The sequence below is a fragment of the Pygocentrus nattereri genome, chromosome 1, assembly GCF_015220715.1.
Source record: "Pygocentrus nattereri isolate fPygNat1 chromosome 1, fPygNat1.pri, whole genome shotgun sequence".
Classification (NCBI taxonomy): Eukaryota; Metazoa; Chordata; class Actinopteri; order Characiformes; family Serrasalmidae; genus Pygocentrus; species Pygocentrus nattereri.
Window position 1 is genome coordinate 17,780,488 of NC_051211.1, and position 22,222 is coordinate 17,802,709.

At 41.5% G+C, this 22,222-nt stretch overlaps 1 protein-coding gene across 1 annotated transcript; it reads left to right on the forward strand.

Annotated features, from left to right (window-relative positions):
* Nucleotides 1-3,194: 3,194 nt before the first annotated feature.
* On the forward strand, nt 3,195-15,951 carry slc25a17 (solute carrier family 25 member 17). Its single transcript, XM_017720601.2, has 9 exons — nt 3,195-3,391; nt 4,994-5,054; nt 5,536-5,602; nt 6,160-6,311; nt 10,179-10,295; nt 10,995-11,143; nt 11,532-11,627; nt 12,789-12,874; nt 15,057-15,951. The coding sequence occupies exons 1-9, from the start codon at nt 3,317-3,319 to the stop codon at nt 15,205-15,207; spliced, it is 954 nt and encodes a 317-aa protein (XP_017576090.1). The 5' UTR covers nt 3,195-3,316; the 3' UTR covers nt 15,208-15,951.
* The last annotated feature ends 6,271 nt before the right edge of the window (nt 15,952-22,222 follow it).

Below are 22,222 nucleotides of genomic sequence, written 5' to 3' on the forward strand. Positions count from 1 at the left end.
AATCATTGTGATAAGATTCGCTATGACATTTAATAGTGTAGGCACAATAGTGATAAAACAATCTCAATTACTAACATTAATGTAAATTTTATTAACATAAAGACAATATCAATGCAAGTGTAATGAACACAAAATGATCATTTATCATTAATAGTTATTATTAATAGTAGCAATAATAATGTAGTTGTTTTTGTCGAGAAACAAAAATCAATCAATTGGCCAAACTGAAGAAAAAAAGATCAAAATCATAAATGATGCTGAAAATGCAGAGGTGATGCAGAGGGGGTCTCTGTATGCTCCACTTGCAGAGTAAACAAATAGGTTTATGTAACTGCACTTCTTTGCCCAGCAGGCTTCATGTTTAAACAGCATGCTGCCATGTTTAACCAGATATAAGAATTTCATACACACACATACAGCATGTGAACAAAAGTATTGGGGCACCTATACATTACAACTACTGGAGCTCTTATATGACATCACATTATAAACCCATATGCATTAAAATTGTCCCCCCTTTGCAGCTATTACAGCTTTTACTGTTCTGGAAAGCTTTCTACAAGATTTTGCAGTGTCTGTGGGAGGTTTTTCCCATTCATCCAGAAGAGCATTCATGAGGTTAGACACTGATGTTGACACAAGGGCCTGACTCACAATCTCCATTCTTGGCACTGTGCATGCAGCTGCTTGGCTACAGAAATCCATGCCATGAAACTCCTGGTGCAGTTTTTGTGCTGAGTTTAATGCCAGATTACCTGATGTGGTTCCTAAACGCTTCCACTTTTCAATAATACCACTCACAGCTCACTGTGGAATATAAGAGGAAAGAAATTTTGTGGACTGACTTTTTACATTGGTGGCTTCCTATTACATAACCACGCTTGAATTAAGTGAGTTCTTTAGAGTGACCCATTCTTTCACAAGTGTTTATAAAGGCAGACTGCATGGCTAGGTCCTTCATTTTATTCACCTATGGCAAATGAATTCACTGATTAAGAGGTGTGTCCCAATACTTTTGTCTATATAGTGCATTTATTCTTCACATTGATCAGTATATGTAACGCATTTTTTACAGTCTAACGAAGCCTTTCTGAGCAGCCACACACAAAACTTTCTTGCAGTGTGTTGCTGTCTGTCTCACGTGTAATCAGTGTGCAAGAGGCGACTGTGGCTCTTTTTTATGGTTAAATTAATTGCATGTGATGGGGTTGCACTGCACACAGCATTATTATTAGGTTTTAAATGATAAGTACTAAGGCCTTTATGGTTTCAAGGTGTTTAATAAATATGTGGGTTTGAAGTCTGAGAGTACAAAATATGAATATGAATGTTGTGGAAAATTTAAATTTATTTTACCACTTTTAATTTTCAGCTTATTCAAAAATCCCAAACATGAAACATCAACAAATGCTTGATAATGCAAATGCAATGCATCAAACAAATGACAAACTATAACAATGCCTTAAAGTACAAGCTCTCAAACCTGGTCCAGGCCTAAAATTTGATCTGAGCCCAACCCAAACTACTTCAACAAGTTTTGAGTCATTAATGACACAAGAACTGACTTGGCCCTTTGTCAGTTGTACATGTCAGTACAAGATATAGCCAGTAAAATTACTGCACAGTACCAAAAATAACAATTATTACATCATCCATCCGTCCATCCATTTTCTAAGCCGCTTCTCCATCAGGGTCACGGGGGGATGCTGGAGCCTATCCCAGCAGTCTTCGGGCGGAAGGCAGGATACACCCTGGACAGGTCGCCAGTCCATCGCAGGGCATTATTAGATCATGAATAAGTAAAATAATAAATGACATAAGGTAATACATCATCAAATAATCAGCTGCCTAAAAGTAAGACTAAATTCGCTTTAACAAATGAATATGAAAAGCTATATTTTCAAACATCTCAAATGTTTTTAGAGGATAATCTTTCCATAATGCGATGTTCTCATGCTGTGCACTGCTGACCTGTGTGTGTGTGTGTGTGTGATGTATAATATTAATGTGATTAATAATTAATGAATTTATTTTAATATTTAATTATTTTTGTGTTTAAAACAGTTTTAATAGAGTTTAATAAAGTCTCTTTAAAAATGGAGTCTGAGGTCAATTTTTACTGGATTAGTTTTAGTTTAAAAATGAATAAAAACAACAACACTGCATATTTAGTCAATAATAATAAAACAATACAATAATTTCACTACTAAATATATATATATATATATATATATATATATATATATATATATATATTTTTTTTTTTTTTTTTTTTTTTTTTTTTTTTTTACAATTTTATATGCTGTTTTAGGCATTTGGCTGACTCTCTAGTGTAGGGGGCTTGAATCCCAGTCTACAGCATAGAAGGCAGAGGTGTTACCCACTACACTACACCACACCAACCAAATACAGAGCGTTTAGAAACGCTTAAACACTTTTAATGTAAAAAAATACAATCTTTTCCTGAACACAGAATAGCATAAAACATTTAACACCGCTGTTATATTTTTATATAAGAGCTTTTAAACTAGAGTTATAGGAGTTTAAAAGGGCGCCTCATGTGTGTCCATGACGTCAGTGAGCGCGAACAGCCAATGAGCTGCTCCGCTCGCCAATCAACCGTCACGCTCTATCGCTAAAGCCCGCCTCTTGCTGCCCAAAAACCAGTTTGCTGTAGAAAAAAAGGAAGAAGAAGAAGAAAAAAAAAAAAAAAAAAATATATATATATATATACATATATATATATAGGCGAGATTTCTTTGATTTTTTAGTGAAATACATCCTTCTACTTTCTAAAATTAAGGACTACAAACTTTAACTTTTCTTTTTTAGCCACTGAGTGCCATTTACTCCCATTCATTGAGGACTCACTCGCGGGCGCCCTCTGCTGTTTAGCAGTCTTGTTTCTGATATAACGGGGGGATAGGAAGTGGCCAGGCTCCTCATAAACCGGCTCTGGTCAGTTACTGATCTAACATACTCATTGGTGTGGAAGGATGCGCTTTCAGACGCTGCTATGGTTCAAAGCAGGGAAACTTGACCGGCGAATTGGGGCGCGGCCCTCATAAGATTGATCGGAGGATTGCCCAATCAGGTGCGTGCATTCTCAAGCGTTGTCACTGTTATCCAATCAGTTCGCGAACTGTGACCGCATTTTCATTGGCCTATAATCGACCTGCAGTGCAGCGCTCAGACGCCGTCGGCTGGAAACAGCAGCTTTATGTGTTTGAAGAGTGAAGAGTGACGTTGCCGGTTCAGAGGCGACTAAACTAAAGTTCTCATAAACAACCAGGAGCCGCTTCAGATCCGCATCCAGATGGACTCGCAGAGTTTTTACCTTGCAGAGGTTTTTTCTTACGAAAGTCTCGTGCATGCGATGGCCGGAGCGATGGTAAAACACACACACACACACAAAAGTAGGACTGAGTTGTAATGCTGGGTTCAAAGATTATATGTACCTGCAAGCAACATGAAACGTTCTGTCTGTCTGTCTATTTCCCCACCTCGTTTATATGACTGTCTATCTATCTATCTATCTATCTATCTATCTATCTATCTATCTATCTATCTATCTATCAGGTTTATAATGACATATGTCCAGGATCGGCTATTTTATTAGAAACCCTACCTTGCTGGTTTACAGTTGCAGACACTAGCCCATCTGTTGGTACATGATTCCTCTATCACACTCTACCCTAGTGGTTCCCCAACTATGGTACTTTGTATCACTGGGGGTATGTAAAAATTTTATTTACATTTACGCTTCATTTAGTCTTCATCTCAATGCATTAGCCAGCGCGCAGTTAAACAGATGCATACAACTCAAACTCTGCTCTCCTCTCACCAACTGCTCAAAAAGAGAACCTCAGTGAAACTGAGTTTAATCTAAAATGCTGCATGTTGATGGTGTGAATGAAGTGAGTTCCTTTAACTGTTTTTCCTCTTTTAGCTGACAAAAATAATAGAACAAAATGGGGAAATTAGTCAATCGAAAATACATGGATGAAAGAAGTGAAACTACACAAGTGTCATTACAACGAACGTTGAAAAGTCACAAGGCAATGCAAAAACAGATGAATAAATAAAAATGATCAAGAGGGGAAAATAGAGCATAGTTATGTTAGAAGTTATTTCATCATGGACATGGTTTTTCATACAGGTTTTTTGTCTTCGTGCTGGGGTTTTTTCATAAACGTCAATTTGAAGAACCCCTGCAAAAAGACTTTCAAATGTCTAAAGAGTAGAAGGAATTGAGTGAAGTCACAAATAAATCAAAACAGTCCATGTTTTTCATTTACAAATATGAATATGATATTTACCCAAAAGAATGATGACATTTATTAAATCAAATATATGTGGCTCCAAGTTATGCTTACAAAAAAGTAATATGACATTCAAAAGGAAACACATTATTAATTTTAAAGACAACCGACTGTGTACACCACTCCGAAATGGCTGGTGTAACCACTTTGGAAAAAAATGTACAGTTGAAGTACAAAAAAACACAAAACTCTGTGTCTAATTTAAATTTCTTCAGAAAAAGCTGTGTATCTGGGATGAAGGGTCATCACATCATAAGCGTTTGATGATTTTAGGGGTGCTGATTTTAGAAGGCTAGATGTCTTGCATTTGAATCATGGCAAAATGTGCATGAGTGAGAGGGGATATACAGCAAATGGTCAAATGTCTAAAACCCCCTTTTTTTTGCAAGAAATATCCCTGTAAGTCTTAAATTCAGAGAATATTGAATAAGCAATTGAATAAGTAAATGGACAGATGGAGCATTGACTTAATAGATAGAAACAATGACCATTGTTGTTCATTATAATTCATATAGTCCTGTTGACTTGCACAGACCATAGGTTGCAAATGTTGAGCTTGTAATAAGCCAGATGAGTTTAAAATGATCTTGATGATTTACTGGAAAGAGTGAACATGTTTTGCCAATGTAAGTGTAACTATACTGTTTTTTTTTTAATGTGTAAATGTGCAGGGCAGCGTGACAGCAATGACCGTGTTTTTTCCCCTGGACACGGCGAGGCTTCGGCTGCAAGGTACTGCAGGGATTCAGCTCCTATTCATACTTCCACCATGTAGTCAAAGTACACTGACTGAACATTTAGGTCTCAGACAATTAACATCCAATTGTGGTGTGAATCTCTGACCTAATGATGAATTGAGTTGATTAAAATACTTTACGAAAAAATTCAGTGCATCATGGAAGCTCAGAGTTCGCCACCAATATTTCCTCCAATGACAGTCTTTTTGTGCGTACTTTATTGAATATCATTCAAATAAATGATCACTTCTTACAGCCTAAAATAAATGCAGTTGAGAGCGATGCATTCTGACCAACTCTTCAAATCTGCTACTGGAGAGAGAGAGAGAGAGAAGCTGACATTGAAATATGTGATAGTCGAGGTTGGATAGAATCTGGCCTGTCCCAACACTGCTGCCCTCATGAAGGAGTTATTCGTTCTTTCAGTAGCATTTTTACAGTGTATTTGTGTTATGTATTTGTCTCTTGTTTTGCAGTGGATGATAAACGGAAAGCTAAGTCCACACCAGCTATCCTGGCGGAGATCATTAAGGAGGAAGGCCTGTAAGTCACAGAGTGCAGTCGGGATCTGGGGAGAAGAGGGGAATTTTATTCTGTTGTAACCTCTCTTAGGCCAGTCAGAGACTCAACTGCCTTGTCTGTAAAGCAGGGCTCAGTTTCCCAAAAGCATCTCAGTGTCAAGATCATCTTAACTGAGAGAGTGTTCTGTGCTTTTGGGAATTTCAGCCCTGATCAGTTATTATTCCAACAGCCACAATAAACATTCACAGTGGAGGAATTTGTGCTGCTTCCATTGTAAAGGTAAGATAGAAAAGACTAAATAGAAGCTAAGACTGAAATCAATCTGAGGAGGGACAGAGAATATTTAGTCTGTCTTAACCAGCCCAGGACTTGTGTTGTACCATAAATTCTGTTAACACATTAAATGGAGTCAGTGTGGTTTGATGCAGCTGCATGTAATTCTGGCCTTAGTCTCTTTGGCAGCAAACTGCTGCCTCGTAGTCTCATAGAGTGGCACTGTTATCAGATTATCTCTTTCTTTCTCTCTCTCTCTCTCTCTCTCTCTCTCTCTCTCTCTCCTTCTTTCTTTCTCTCTCTAGTTTAGCTCCCTACAGAGGTTGGTTTCCAGTCATTTGCAGTCTCTGTTGCTCCAACTTCGTCTACTTCTACTGCTTCCACAGTCTGAAGGCCATGTGGCTTCAGGGCCAAAAGTCAACCCCAGGGAAAGACCTAATCATCGGCATTGCCGCAGGTCAGCTCTGTCAGTGATTGGTGAAATTAAAGGAGAAACAACACATACTTTGTCTTAATTTCAGTACAGTTAGCTTGTTGATGAGTCAAGAAAGTCATTCAGAGTGGTTAGATTAAATGGTACAAGTCTCATGGCTTACCTAGTCTTGCTGGGCCAGACGCAAACTCATAACAAGAAAACATGTCCAGATACATTTGTTAAACTTTGTGGCTGGTGCTGGTTTGAGGTAAAATCTGCTATTAACAAGGGTATGTCCCCCTTGAAATCCCATTCTGAGCCAGTTTTAACAATAAATGTATAATGTGTAACTGCTAATTCACCTACCTTCAAACCTGAGGATGGTGTACAGACTAGCAATGCAGACAAAAATCAAGCGTAGCTAGTAGCTAAGGAAAAGGCAGAGAGAGAGAGAGAGAGATTTAAGTCAAACATTAATAATTTGGAGACAAATGGACTTCACTCCAGCCGGTTTTCTGATATATTTTATCTGCAACAAGAAACTGTTCAACACTAAAAAGTCACGAAGCTGAAGTCAGCTTCTCGTTCGCCAGCTTCTTATTTTCCCCTTCCACTTTAAATGGTCCCTGGGGGGCCAAGAGAACAAGAAAATTGTAACGAGAAGTCTCATAAAAATCGAATGCTGAGAGATATTTAACTAGAAAATATTCTACTTTTGGAGAAAAAGTTTCCTGCCAGAGATGGTGGCTAGAGTTAAAGCTTAAAGCAGAGCAAATTCTGTGTTTTCATTCAGTAGAGTAATACATACAGAGACATATTTACAGCTGAAATGGTAAAATGGGCCTAAAATATTGTGGATCCACCTTGTGGTTTGATTTTTGTTGAACATTCTTAACATTTGGGTTGCCAACTCCTGGTTACCCCTCTAAAACCAGCCCTACAAAACCTGTAGCTTGTGCTCTTTTAGTGTTAAAAGTGTTTTAGTGAAATAAGCCTCCAGGCAAAATGCTGTCATTGATATTGCAAATTGAATGTTTCAGAACACCATACCTGATTTCTGTTACAAGTGTGCTCAATGCACAAAATCAATTACATGAAATTACTCTAAATACATTACTTGAAGACTTAGTATTGGTAACTTATAAAGTGTCTTCCCCGCACATATGATACTACTAGTACTACTACTACTTTTAACTAATTTACTAAACAGTAAAATCAAAAATAACAGTTAATAGAAATGCTGTCTACAACCCCAATTCCAATGAAGTTGGGACATTGTGTAAAACATAAATAAAAACAGAAGACAATGATTCACAAATCCTTTTCAACCTGTATTCAATTGAATACACTACAAAGACAAGATAGATTAAGATTAAGTGACCCTTATTAGTCCCACGACGGGGAAATTTCACCTCTGCATTTAACCCATCCGTGAAGTGCAACACCACATACACACTAGGGGGCAGTGAGCACACTTGCCCGGAGCGGTGGGCAGCCCGATCCACAGCGCCCGGGGAGCAGTTGGGGGTTAGGTGTCTTGCTCAAGGACACCTCAGTCATGTGCTGTCGGCTCTGGGAATCGAACCGGCGACCTTCCGGTCACGAGGCTGGTTCCCTAACCTCCAGCCCACGACTGCCCCAAATTATATTTAATGTTCAAACATAAACTTTGTTGTTTTTTGCAAATATTCACTCGTTTTGAATTTGATGCCTGCAACATGTTCCAAAGAAGTTGGGACAGGGGCAACAAAAGACTGGGAAAGTTGAGGAATGCTCAAAAAACACCTGTTTGGAGTAAAAGGAGCATCCCTGAAAGGCTCAGTCATTGATAAGCAAGGATGGGGCGAGGTTCACCACTTTGTGAACAACTGCATGAGCAAATAGTCCAACAGTTTAAGAGCAACGTTTCTCAACATGCAAGGCAGAAAACCAACAGTGAATGCCCGTGACCTTCGATCCCTCAGGCAGCACTGCATTAAAAAAACGACATCATTCTGTAACAGATATTACCACATGGGCTCAGGAACACTTCAGAAAACCACTGTCAGTGAACTCAGTTCGTCGCTCCATCTATACGTACAACTTAAAACTCTGTCATGCAAAGCGAAAGCCATATATCAACAACACCCAGAAACGCCGCCGGCTTCTCTGGGGCTGAGCTCATCTGAGATGGACTGACACAAAGTGGAAAATTGTCCTGTGGTCTGACGAGTCCACGTTTCAAAATGTTTTTTTCGGAAATCATGGACGTCGTGTCCTCCGGGCCAAAGAGGAAAAGGACTGTCCGGATTGTTATCAGCGCAAAGTTCAAAAGCCAGCATCTCTGATGGTTTGAGGGTGTGTTAGTGCCCATGGCATGGGTAACTTGCACATCTGTGAAGGCACCATTAATGCTGAAAGGTACATACAGGTGTTGGAGCAACATATGCTGCCATCCAAGCAACGTCTTTTCAGGGACGTCCTGCTTATTTCAGCAAGACAATGCCAAGCCACATTCTGCACGTGTTACAACAGCGTGGCTTCGTAGTAAAAGAGTGCGGGTACTAGACTGGCCTGCCTGCAGTCCAGACCTGTCTCCCATTGAAAATGTGTGGCGCATCATGAAGCGCAAAATACGACAACGGAGACCCCGGACTGTTGAGCAACTGAAGTTGTACATCAAGCAAGAATGGGAAAGAACTCCACCTACTAGAACACCAATTGCTCGTCAGCTGGCCAGCTCACTCTCCCTCCAGGCCACTTGTCCACCGTGGGAGCAAGAGCTTTCAGCCACTCTGCACCGTCTCTCTGGAACACCCTTCCTACCCAAATTCGCAATATTGATTGTCTAACTACCTTCAAATCTTGGCTTAAAACCCATCTATTCACACTTGCATACTCCTGATTCCTCATCTTCACTTTTCTCTGTTTGTCTTGTGTCTCGTCTGGTTGAAAGTATTTGAATGTATGTTGATTTGTTTATCTGTTTGTTTTTTGTTTTTTATCCTCTTTTATACTCTACCATTCTTCTTTTAACCGTTGTAAGGTGTCCTTGAGTGCTTTGAAAGGCGCCATTACTAAATGTATTATTATTATTATTATTATTATTACAAAGCTTCAACAATTAGTGTCCTCAGTTCCCAAAAGCTTATTGAGTGTTGTTAAAAGGAAAGGTGATGTAACACAGTGGTTAACATGCCCCTGTCCCAACTTCTATGGAATGTGTTGCAGGCATCAAATTAAAAATGAGTGAATATTTGCAAAAAACAATAAAGTTTATCCATTTGAACATTAAATATCTTGTAGTGTATTCAATTGAATATAGGTTGAAAAGGATTTGCAAATCATCGTATTCTGTTTTTATTTATGTTTTACACAACATCCCAACTTCAAAAGAAATATGAATAAACATTAAAATTGCAAGAAAGTAGAATAAAACCATAGAAATAAATAAACTGAGAATGAAACAAAGAAAGATCAATAAAATAAAAACAGGAACCTAACAGAATGCTGAGTTAAATAAAAATGATTTCATGTACTTTTTAAAGCTGCTTACAGATGATGCCTGACAAATGTTAATTGGTAAAAACACAGAACGCCACTTCACTAGTATTTTTTTTGCTTCATCCTAGAAACATTCAGCAAAGCAGCATTAAGAGATTTATAAATCAGTAAAATATTTTTTTAATTAGTTCTAAACAAGCCAGTGTAATAAAGCCAAAACAAGTTTATATGTTCTCTTTTTTGTTAGTATTTTAGCTGCAGAGCTCTGGACATGTTACAGTTTGTCAATAGTTGCAGGTAACTTGGCGCATTACAGTAGTCTAGCCACAAAAAAAGAAGCATGAATTAGCTTCTTAGCATCTTGCAGTTTCAGAAAAACTGTAACTGTTTGTGTGTGTCTGTGTGTGTGTGTGTTTTGATGGGCAGGTGTAGTGAATGTTCTTGTTACAACGCCACTCTGGGTGGTCAACACCAGACTCAAACTGCAGGGGGCAAAGTTCAGGAATGAAGACATAGAACCCACGCACTATCGTGGGATTGTAGGTGAGTAAATACTGTCTCTCCTCTGTTGATGAATTTCTAACGTGCTGCTGTTAGTTAGAACAGATTCTTATGTGGTTGTTAGTAAATTCTACAATTATAAACAGCTAACTGTACACTTGTAGACAACATAGTAGATAGTAGTTACTTGTAGCATGTGTAGGATGTGTGTATATGAAGTAATATGCCTCAAGCCAGGGGAAAAAAAACTACATATCATTAACAAAGGCTTAATATTTCAAGTTATGCCATTTATGGGTCATTAGTACAAAATGATTGTCATCATTAACAAACCATGATTAAAAATTAGGTTCCTGCATTTTATAATGATGATCAATTATTTGTGTTATATTATTTGTATTATGTATTGTAATTATTAACTGTAATAAACAAATGATTATATAATAATTTGCTGTTTATTAGGGCCTTTTATAATAAAGTGTTCCCACCTCAATGTATGGAAAATAATCACAGTTGAAATCACAGCCATGATATTGGTCATAAACAATGCAATTAGATATTTGTCCCCATCATTCTGCCCTAGCTGCTACCATTTTTCACTGTGTGACACACCTCTGTCTATTTTTATGAACAGTGCTATGCTATAATGGGAAAACTGCATTAATTTGACTTTTGGCTGAACTGTTGATTTAAGGCATTCAGTTCATTCTGCATATCTTTGTCTTTCTGCGCCCTGTGTAGATGCATTAGTCCAGATTGTGCAAAATGAGGGAGTGGGTGCTTTGTGGAATGGGACATGTCCCTCTCTGCTGCTAGTGCTGAACCCTGGCATCCAGTTCATGATATATGAGACTCTGAAGAGGCATCTGAGGGGAGGAGTGCACAGAGAGGTTTGTTCACACAAACACCACTATATATGCAAGCTGCTAGTCTATCAAAAACACTTACCACACAAGTGCAGTTTGTAGACTTACAATTACAGACTGTATGTCATCTATTTCTTTGCCTAATTTGTTACCCCTCTACCCCCTCCTTCAGTGGACCACCGTAGAGCCACTACTGACCAGATATTCGTTGGGCAGTGGGCCATTCTCAGCACAGCAATAACACTGACATGGCAGTGTGTATGGTTCTGGTACAAGAGTATCAGAGCACTGCTATCAAAAATGTCTTTATAGCAGTGGTCCTGTGATGGTCCATTTCTGCTGATGGATGAAGTAGAGGGGTGTTCAAATTGTGCTGCAGTTGGGCTCATCTGCTTCTCTTGTCATTATATAGTTGTCATCGTTGGAGGTGTTTGCTATCGGAGCCATAGCAAAAGCTGTAGCTACTACTGTAACATATCCACTGCAGACAGTGCAGTCCATCCTACGGGTAAGATATTGACATTAATTCTCTTATTAAAATACTATCTAAAAATGTTTTATAAGAATGGCTTTTATGATAACACTGTGCTGTTTGGCAGCATTCATATATCTACATGACACCTACATAAGCCCATCATTACAGCTGACTTAAATCTACATAATCATTTATGAACACTTTACTCCAGTAGGCATTGTCTGTCGTAAAGGCTACTGTGGTCAAATTTATTGAGTTGACAACCCCTATGTCAAGTGACATAACTTTTTTTCTGACACTGATTTACCATTACACTTTTTTGAGTGTTATGATATAGCATATTATAACACCCAACTTTGTAGCTTCCTATAGATCACAGTGACATAATGCTGATTACATGATGTTTAAAAGGAAATTCTGCTGTTTTTTTCAGCATTTCTGAGTAAACAAAATCATTCAGAGTGTTTTGATGCGAAATGTTTCATTCAAGAGAAATTTACAGACTCAGATTTCTTTACAGTGGTAGTGATAGGAACTAGGTGTCACAGTGTCTCCATAACCAATATAGCTATTTTATTTACTATCCAAAACCACCAGTGAGCCTGCACTTGTCTATGGAGTTTTTATATGTAGTGTTAAATAGTGACAGAAAAACAGGATTTTCTTTGGGGACTATTTTGCCTTGCCAGAGCATTAAACTCCAGATGTCTCATTCCTATCTAAACCACTGTGAACACTGACTCAGTGAGTTTATCTTTTAAAAATTGTAAATGGTACATTGAAACCTACCATACCCAAGGACTACAGAAAATTAACTAAGTTAAACTAGCCTGACTTCTGGCTTATCATGTCATATTATCAGCTTTGTCATGAGTTACAGAGTCTGTGGCATTTCACCCCGGAAAGTATCATGTCAATTTCCAAACTCATGTCCGTAAAAATCAAGTCACCTGATGACAATGTTATACGAACTTGACATCAAAGTTGGTAAATGCAGCCTTAATGACTATTAGATTAGATGTTCATAAATGTTTATGTAGTTCTGTGGCATGAAGGGCTTATGTTAGTGCCACATAGCTTTATACAGGCTACTCTACAGTAAAATGTTACCATTTTAATTTAATGTTAAGGTTGAGTTTGAAGTGGGTGTGTGTCATGTTGATGTCCTGTCTTTAACTATTGTGTGTTGGTCAGTTTGGTCAGCACAGGCAGCCGACAGAACAGTCCAAACTTCAAAGCAGCCTGAGGAGTGTTATGTACTTGATCATCAACAGAGTCAGGTAAACACACACAAATCTAGAAAGCTGGACAATTAGGACATTCAAAGACAAGAATTAATCCATGGAACTGTGTTAGTCCTAGTTCGTTATCCACCTCCTTAGCTGGAACAATCATAAAAACAATTAACAGGTTATTTATTTTGGTAATTTTATGCCACATTGTGTTCGCTTAACACAACTTGTGCTGATGTGAAATAATGTTGTTCCCTCACACAAATGTCTACAATTACACAGAATCATATGAATGAATATGAATCAATCACAACGTGTACGTTATACATTACAAGCCAAAACGCTTGTTTTGTTGAGCCTAGCATAAATGCTAATAACATTAGTGTTAGCTTTGTAACTAGCTCAGCATTTCAAACTCTTTATAAAGAAAGAATTCTGAAAATATCAGTCGACAAGTCAGCATATAATTCTGACATGCATTTCAATGCATTTGTTGGTCATAGTGCTTTGTGGCTTTATCTTCAAGTGGAACAGTAAAGAATTTGTTAAATTGCCACTGACTCCAGATGCAATTGTTACCAAAGACCCTTGAGTACATTTACAGCATTTGCTCCTATCCAGAGTGACTTAGAATTTGATCATTTTACACAGGTAGACCAAGGAGGTGTTAGGAGTCTTGCCCAAGGACTCTTATTGGCATAGTGTAGGGTGCTTGCCCTGGTGGGGGATTGAACTCCAGTCAAAGGCAGAAGTGCCAACCCCACTACATTATATCAACCATGTACCATTACGTCCTGTTGGTACCAAGCTTGTGATCTTGCAATTGCAAGAATTCACAAAAATTTAGCCAGTCCTCACAGTAGCCAGATCTTGCCAGCTGCCAGAGCTCACAATTTTATCTAATCACCACATTATTTCTGCACTCAACGTGTACATCTGGAAAGTGCTTTCAAAGTGCTGGGGTTAAGGCTAAGCTGGACATGACTGTCGTGATTTTGTCAGTTCCATTCTTATTGCTTATGTGCATGTTTGTTTGAATACTCCTCCCAGTCTTTTGCAACCAGTTGCCTGCTCTGGATGCTGTAAAAACAGAGCACATTAGCTGTGGGGTTAGATGTTAGTTCAGAGTCACAGCACTACTGGATGCTCTAAGTACTTCATTTAAAATTTCTGACTAGGCTACTAATCAAATTAAATAACCAAACTAGGCTAGGAGGTAATTGGCCTACATGTAAAACAAGTTATATAAATAAGCAGGGCTGGACTGGGACAAAAAATCGGCCCTTGCATTTTTGGTTTAGACCGGCCCCTCATAATTAGCAGAGCGCATTGGATTCAGTCTTAGCATTACTATATCACAATCACAAATAATATTCTTACCATGTCAATATCCAAAACACTGAATACCAAATATCTCTTTAATCATGGCAACTTAAAAAAAGGAAGTAACAGAAATGAAAAATAACTACAACTAAATACATTTTCACACTTATATTGCTTACTTTGTGAAAACGAACAGTCAACAAAACCTGAGAGACAAAGGCTTCCTAAGAGAAAAAAAAAGGGATCCATGAAAGGAGCTGTGTCGTGCCAGATTTTGGGAAGTATGCAATACCACTAAATACTGATACTAATCAATCACCATTGCTCATCATTCTCATGTAACAGAGCTAACGTTACCTCCATCACCTCAAAGTCCCTGCGTTATCCTAACGTTACTACCTGCTTACGTACTACGCTTTTCTGCTCAGTCTGTCCCTCGGCTTCCCTGTCAAAAGCCTGCATCTTGGCTGCTCCTCTCCTTTGCCGCTGCTGTCTTCACCTACAGAGGACGTGGTGGCTACAGCAGCGAACACGTCTGTGATTTATACACATTTTGCAGCATCTACACTGAGACTCTTCAATTTCTTTGCACGAATCCAACAGCATCGGCCCCTGAGGACTGTCGGCCCCTGGGAAAATGCCCGGTACGCCAGATTACCAGTCCAGCCCTGTAAATAAGAAATTTATAACCTTCACAAATTTCCAGCGTTCTACACTGCAACCACTCTCAACCCCCAAAGCTCATATTCATTGAAACTTAAATATTCCTGCCAATTTTGTAAAATGGCAAAATTAAGCTTTTAATATCCTGAAATCCTTCTGAAATCCTGTTGAAACTGAAATGTGATTTTTGAACTAAACCTTTGCTTTAACTTCTTAATATTTGTTTGTGTGTTTTGTGATGTAGGAGGTCAGGTATATTGGGGCTGTTTAAAGGACTGGAGGCTAAACTGCTTCAAACAGTCCTCACTGCTGCCCTCATGTTCCTGCTGTATGAGAAGATCGCTGCAGCCACCTTCAGGGTTATGGGGATTAAGCGGCCTTTGACCTCGCGCTGAACTCTGACCTCATGAACGTTGCCTTAGTTCAACAAGATGGTGATGACGACGACTAGGCTGTAATGAAAATGTATCCCAATCTGTGTTTCAAGGCACAGTAGCTCTATTCAGATGGGATTCATTTTCCATATGGAAGTGGAATAATGCCAGTTGACCATGTAATGTTTCACAAGAGATAAGAAATCTGTTTTAATGATTAGATGGCTACTTGATTTATGTACCACCTTTACTCCAGAAAAGAGGAGAAGACATTTAAAAAGCAACACCAACAGGCTTTTAGCCCAGCCTCCACCTGGTCATCGTGATGGTATCATTAGCAGGTCATGCTCATACAATGAGCCCTTTTCACAGATGTGATGTCAATGTTATTCTATTGTACCTTTGCAATTAAACACTGTGCTACAACAGCCATATTTTAGTTTCAGTGCAGTGTCGCAATAAATAGTGGGAACACAAAGCGGACTGAAGTACTGATTAATCTCGAACAGATCTAAAATGCTGTGTGTGCAGTGTAGCCCTATTTACTGCTGCTTCATCTGCTCACATCCAGCAGTCTTTCCAGTAATTTCTGTAATATTTGTTTTTGTTTTTTTTTTTAAAGAAAGTGGAACTACTATTTGTAATTTGAATATTATGGACTTAAGTTATAGCTAACAATGGCTATTTCCCAGCTAACATAAGCTTTTTGCATGACATTTACCAGTAAAGTTTGTACTCATATCTTCAAAAAGCTATCACAGTAAACCATCGACTGTGTAATTTGTCCCACATGCTTGTATGAACAGCCACTGTTAGCTAGCTCATACACACGTGGTTCTTCCATATCATAAACATGTCAGAAAATCAAAATGTCACAGCATTACCGCAGCACTTACATACAAGCTAGGTTGTCATGTTCTGAGTGAGGAGTGAAAGATGGACATTATCTGATGTATGTTCAAAAATTTTAATGAAACAAAAAGAATGGTGTGCTGTGGCAGAGCTAGCTAGCCACACAGCTAGCTAGCTAATATTTGCTCCTCTTATGAAGTTGGCCTAACTTAAACTGCTATGGTATGCTAACTAACTACTGCACCTGTAGCCCATAGCCTACCATTAGCTATAAGATAGGTTCAACAAAGTCTGTCAAATTCATATTACACTTTATGACCTATTAAATGTGTGACAGAGACTGCTGGTGCTAGCAGCTATAGAAAGCTCCTTTGTTTAGGAACGTAGCTACAGATAGCATGGCGTCTAAGTACATCAATGTCAAACTACAGTATTTCACAAAAGTGAGTACACCCTTCACATTTCTGCAAATATTTTATTATACTATAAATACTTTCATGGGACAACACTATAGAAATGAAACTTGGATATAAGTAGTCAGTGTACAGCTTGTATAGCAGTGTAGAATTACTGTCCTCTGAAAAGAACTCAACACACAGCCATTAATGTCTAAATAGCTGGCAATGCATGTGACTACACCTCACAGTGAACATGTCCAAATTATGCTCAAAGTGTCAATATTTTGTGTGACCACCATTATTATCTAGCACTGCCTTAGTCCTCTTGGGCATGGAATTCACCAGAGCTGCACAGGTTGCTACTGGAATCCTCTTCCATGATGACATCACGGAACTGGTGGTACAAAAGTAATTCAGCGTCTCATAATTATGAGAAAATGTAATCATAACACACTCATGAGTCATGATTACGAGATACTATATGAACTTATTTTTTCAAGAGCCGTAAACGGGCTTCCATAGGTTTGGTCCATCCATCCATCCATCCATCATCTTCCGCTTCTCCGGGGTTCGGGTCGCGGGGCAGCATCCTGAGCAATGAAGCCCAGACCTCCCTTTCCCCAGCCACTTCCACTAGCTCCCTGGGAGGGATTCCGAGGCGCTCCCAGGCCAGCTGGGCGATATAGTCACGCCAGCGTGTCCTGGGTCTTCCCCGGGGTCTCCTCCCCGGTGGACTTGCCTGTGACACCTCCCAAGGGAGGCGTCCAGGAGGCATCCTAACAAGATGCCCGAACCACCTCAACTGGCTCCTCTCGACGTGAAGAAGCAGCGGCTCTACTCCGAGTCCCTCTCGGATGACCGAACTTCTCACCCTATCTCTAAGGGAGAGTCCAGCCACCCTGCGGAGGAAACTCATTTCAGCCGCTTGTATTCGCGATCTCGTTCTTTCGGTCATTACCCAAAGCTCATGACCATAGGTGAGGGTGGGAACATAGATCGACCAGTAAATCGAGAGCCTTGCCTTATGGCTCAGCTCTTTCTTTACCACAACAGACCGGTAAAGAGCCCGCATCACTGCTGACCCAGCACCAATCCGCCTGTCAATCTCCCGCTCCCTTGTACCATCACTCGTGAACAAGACCCCGAGATACTTAAACTCCTCCACTTGAGGCAAGAGCTCATCCCCGACCCAGAGAGGGCTCTCCACCCTTTCCCGCGTGAGAACCATGGCCTCGGATTTGGAGGTACTGATCCTCATCCCGGCCGCTTCACACTCGGCTGCAAACCGATCCAGTGAAAGCTGAAGTTCACGGCCTGATGTCCCCAATAGGACCACATCATCTGCGAACAGCAGCGATGTGACCCTGAGGTCACCAAACCGGACACCCTCCATCCCCTGACTGCGCCTAGAAATTCTATCCATAAAAATTATGAATAGAATCGGTGACAAAGGGCAGCCCTGACGGAGTCCAACTCTCACTGGGAAAAAGTCTGACTTACTGCCGGCCATGCGAACCAAGCTCCTGCTTTGTTTGTACAGGGCCTGAATGGCTCGTAGCAAAGAGCCATGTACCCCGTACTCCCGAAGCACCTCCCACAGAATACCCCGGGGAACACAGTCGAATGCCTTCTCCAAATCCACAAAGCACATGTGGACTGGTTGGGCAAACTCCCATGAACCCTCGAGAATCCTGGAGAGGGTAAAGAGTTGGTCCAGTGTTCCACGACCAGGGCGGAACCCGCACTGCTCCTCCTGGATCCGAGGTTCGACTATAAGCCGGACTCTCTTCTCCAGTACCCTTGCATAGACCTTACCAGGGAGGCTGAGGAGTGTGATTTCCCTGTAGTTGGAACACACCCTCCGGTCCCCCTTTTTAAAAAGAGGCACCACCACCCCAGTCTGCCAATCAAGTGGCACCACCCCCGATGTCCACGCAATGTTGAAAAGGCGTGTCAGCCAAGACAGCCCCACAACATCCAGAGCCTTGAGGAACTCGGGACGGATCTCATCCACCCCTGCAGCCCTGCCGCCAAGGAGCTTTTTAACTACCTTAGCGACTTCGGCCTCAGTAATGGACAAGCCTATTCCCGTGTCCCCAGACTCTGCCTCCTCACTGGAGAACGTGTCGGTGGGATTGAGAAGGTCCTCAAAGTATTCCTTCCACCGCCCAATGACGTCTTCAGTCGAAGTCAGCAGCACACCATCTCCACTATATACAGTGCTAGTGGCACACTGCTTTCCCCTTCTGAGTCGCCTGACGGTTTGCCAGAATCTTTTCGGAGCCGACTTAAAGTCACTTTCCAAGGCCTCACCGAACTCTTCCCACACCCGGGTTTTTGCCTTGGCAACGACTGAAGCCGCAGATCGCTTGGCCTGTCGATATCTGCCAGCTGCCTCTGGTGTCCTACAGGCCAACCATGTCCGGTAGGACTCCTTCTTCAGCTTGACGGCATCTCTCACCTGGGGTGTCCACCACCGGGTTCGAGGATTACCGCCCCGACAGGCACCAACTACCTTGCGACCACAGCTACAGTCAGCCGCTTCAACAATGGAGGAGCAGAACATGGCCCATTCTGAGTCAATGTCCCCCACCTCCCCCGATATCTGGTCAAAGTTCTGACGGAGGTGTGAGTTGAAGATCAATCTGACAGGTTCTTCTGCCAGACGTTCCCAGCAAACCCTCACTATACGTTTGGGTTTGCCTGGTCTGACTGGCATCTTCCCCCACCACCTGATCCAACTCACCACCAGGTGGTGATCAGTTGACAGCTCAGCTCCTCTCTTTACCCGAGTGTCCAGTACACATGGCCGCAAGTCCGCTGACACGACTACAAAGTCAATCATTGAACTGCGGCCTAGGGTGTCCTGGTGCCATGTGCACTTATGGACATCCTTGTGTTCAAACATGGTGTTCGTTATGGACAAACTGTGGTTTGCACAGAAGTCCAAAAACTGAACACCACTCGGGTTCAGATCAGAGAGGCCATTCCTCCCAATCACACCCCTCCAGGTCTTACTGTCATTGCCCACGTGAGCGTTGAAGTCCCCCAGTAGGACAATCGAGTCTCCAGGAGGAGCACTTTCAAGCACCCCTTCCAAGGACTCTATGAAGGCTGGGTATTCTGAACTGCTGTTCGGTGCATAAGCACAGACAACAGTCAGGACCCGTTCCCCAACCCAAAGGCGTAGGGAAGCTACCCTCTCGTCCACCGGGGAAAACCCCAACATACAGGCGCCGAGTCGAGGGGCTATGAGAAAGCCCACACCTGCCCACCGCCTCTCACCATGGGCAACTCCAGAAAAGAAAAAAGTCCAGCCCCTCTCAAGGAGATTGGATCCAGAGCCCAAGCTGTGTGTTGAGGTGAGCCCGACTATATCTAGTCGGTATCTCTCGACCTCGCGCACCAACTCAGGCTCCTTCCCCGCCAGTGAGGTAACGTTCCAAGTTCCAAAAGCCAGTTTCAGCAACCGAGGATCAGAACGCCAAGGCCCACGCCTTCGGACACTGCCCGATCCACAATGCACCGCACCCCTACTACTGCCCCTCCCATCGGTGGTGGGTCGATGGGAGGCATAGGTTTGGTGACCATTGAAAATCATTTGATTTAGTCGCTGTAGCATTACTTTTTATCCTTTTATCTAAATAAGGAACAAACAGGGATGTACAGTGCTCAAAAAAATAAAGGGAACACAACACAATATAACTCCAAGTAAATCAAATTCTGTGAAATCAAACTGTCCACTTAGGAAGCAACACTGATTGTGAGTCAATTTCACATGCTGTTGTGCAAATGGAATAGACAACAGGTGGAAATTATTGGCAATTAGCAAAACACACTCAATAAAGCAGTGGTTTTGCAGGTGGGGTCCACAGACCACTTCTCAGTACCTATGCTTTCTGGCTGATGTTTTGGTCACTTTTGAATGTTGGTGGTGCTTTCACACTCGTGAGATGGACTCTACAACCCACACAAGTGGCTCAGGTAGTGCAGCTCATCCAGGATGGCACATCAATGCGAGCTGTGGCAAGAAGGTTTGCTGTGTCTGTCAGCGTAGTGTCCAGAGGCTGGAGGCACTACCAGGAGACGTGGAGGAGGCCGTAGGAGGGGAACAACCCAGCTGCAGGACTGCTACCTCCGCCTTTGTGCAAGGAGGAACAGGAGGAGCACTGCCCGAGCCCTGCAAAATGACCTCCAACAGGCCAGAAATGTGCATGTGTCTGCACAAACAGTTAGAAACCGACTCCATGAGGATGGTATGAGGGCCCAACGTCCACAGATGGGGGTTGTGCTCACAGCCCAACACCGTGCAGGACGCTTGGCATTTTCCAGAGAATACCAGGATTGGCAAATTCGCGACTGGCGCCCTGTGCTCTTCACAGATGAAAGCAGGTTCACACTGAGCACATATGACAGACGTGACAGAGTCTGGAGACACCATGCAGAGCGATCTGCTGCCTGCAACATCCTTCAGCATGACCACTTTGGCAGTGGGTCAGTAATGGTGTGGGGTGGCATTTCTTTGGAGGGCCACACAGCCCTCCATGTGCTTGCCAGAGGTACCGAGATGAGATCCTCAGACCCCTTGTGAGACCATATGCTGGTGCGGTTGGCACTGGGTTCCTCCTAATGCAGGACAATGCTAGACCTCATGTGGCTGGAGTGCATCAGCAGTTCCTGCAAGATGAAGGCATTGAAGCTATGGACTGGCCCGCCCGACCTGAATCCGATTGAGCACATCTGGGACATCATGTATCGCTCCATCCACCAACACCACGTTGCACCACAGACTGTCCAGGAGTTGGTGGATGCTTTAGTCCAGGTCTGGGAGGAGATCCCTCAGGAGACCGTCCGCCACCTCATCAGGAGCATGCCCAGACGTTGTAGAGAGGTCATACAGGCACGTGGAGGCCACACACAATACTGAGCCTCATTTTGACTTGTTTTAAGGACATTACATCAAAGTTGGATCAGCCTGTAGTGTGTTTTTACACTTTAATTTTGTGTGTGACTCCAAATCCAGGCCTCCATTGGTTAATAAATTTGATTTCCATTGATTATTTTTGTGTGATTTTGTTGTCAGCACATTCAACTTTGTAGAGAACAAAGGATTCAATGAGAATATTTCATTCATTCAGATCTACGATGTGTTATTTGAGCATTCCCTTTATTTTTTTGAGCAGTGTACATTTACTTGTACTAAATAATAGTAGCTTAAATGAACATTCAGTAGTATGCTATCTTTTTTTAGTTAAAAATAACCTGGATTACAAACTATAAATAATCCGTATACAACCTGTTGGCTTGATGGTTGCAGTTAGAGACCATTAGGAAACAAACATATTAAATCAGTCCCAGAACCCCTTATTAAATCATCTGAATCCTTTACAGTGTGATATCAACCCATCAGGAAAGCACGGAAGACCATTAGCCAATACTGAAAACCATTAGGAACCAAAAGACGCCTTTCTGCACTTTCCTTCAAACCATTGGCTGATGCACAAAATGAGAGACTGGTAATTCACACTTGCGATTGGCCAGTGCAAGTTTTGATTGACAGCGCATCATTGTGTTATGATTGGCCGATTGCAAGAAATGATTGACACCCACTGGTTCTCCGGCCTGTAGTTACATATACTTGAAAATACACAGTTTCTTAGGTGTTGTGTAAGAGAGGTGTTGGTAAATTGAGTAAAAGCAGAAATACTCTTGGTTATATATTACCCATGAAAAGGTATTCAGTCAACAAGCACCCTCCATGAGAGAACATTTAAAAACATCACGAA

Excerpts from the sequence above, each read along its gene's own strand:
- slc25a17 (XM_017720601.2), top strand. The coding sequence starts at position 3,317 with ATGGACTCGCAGAGTTTTTACCTTGCAGAGGTTTTTTCTTACGAAAGT. Across the intron at positions 10,296-10,994 it reads GCACTATCGTGGGATTGTAG|ATGCATTAGTCCAGATTGTG; the intron begins GTGAGTAAATAC and ends CGCCCTGTGTAG. Across the intron at positions 11,628-12,788 it reads CAGTGCAGTCCATCCTACGG|TTTGGTCAGCACAGGCAGCC; the intron begins GTAAGATATTGA and ends TGTGTTGGTCAG.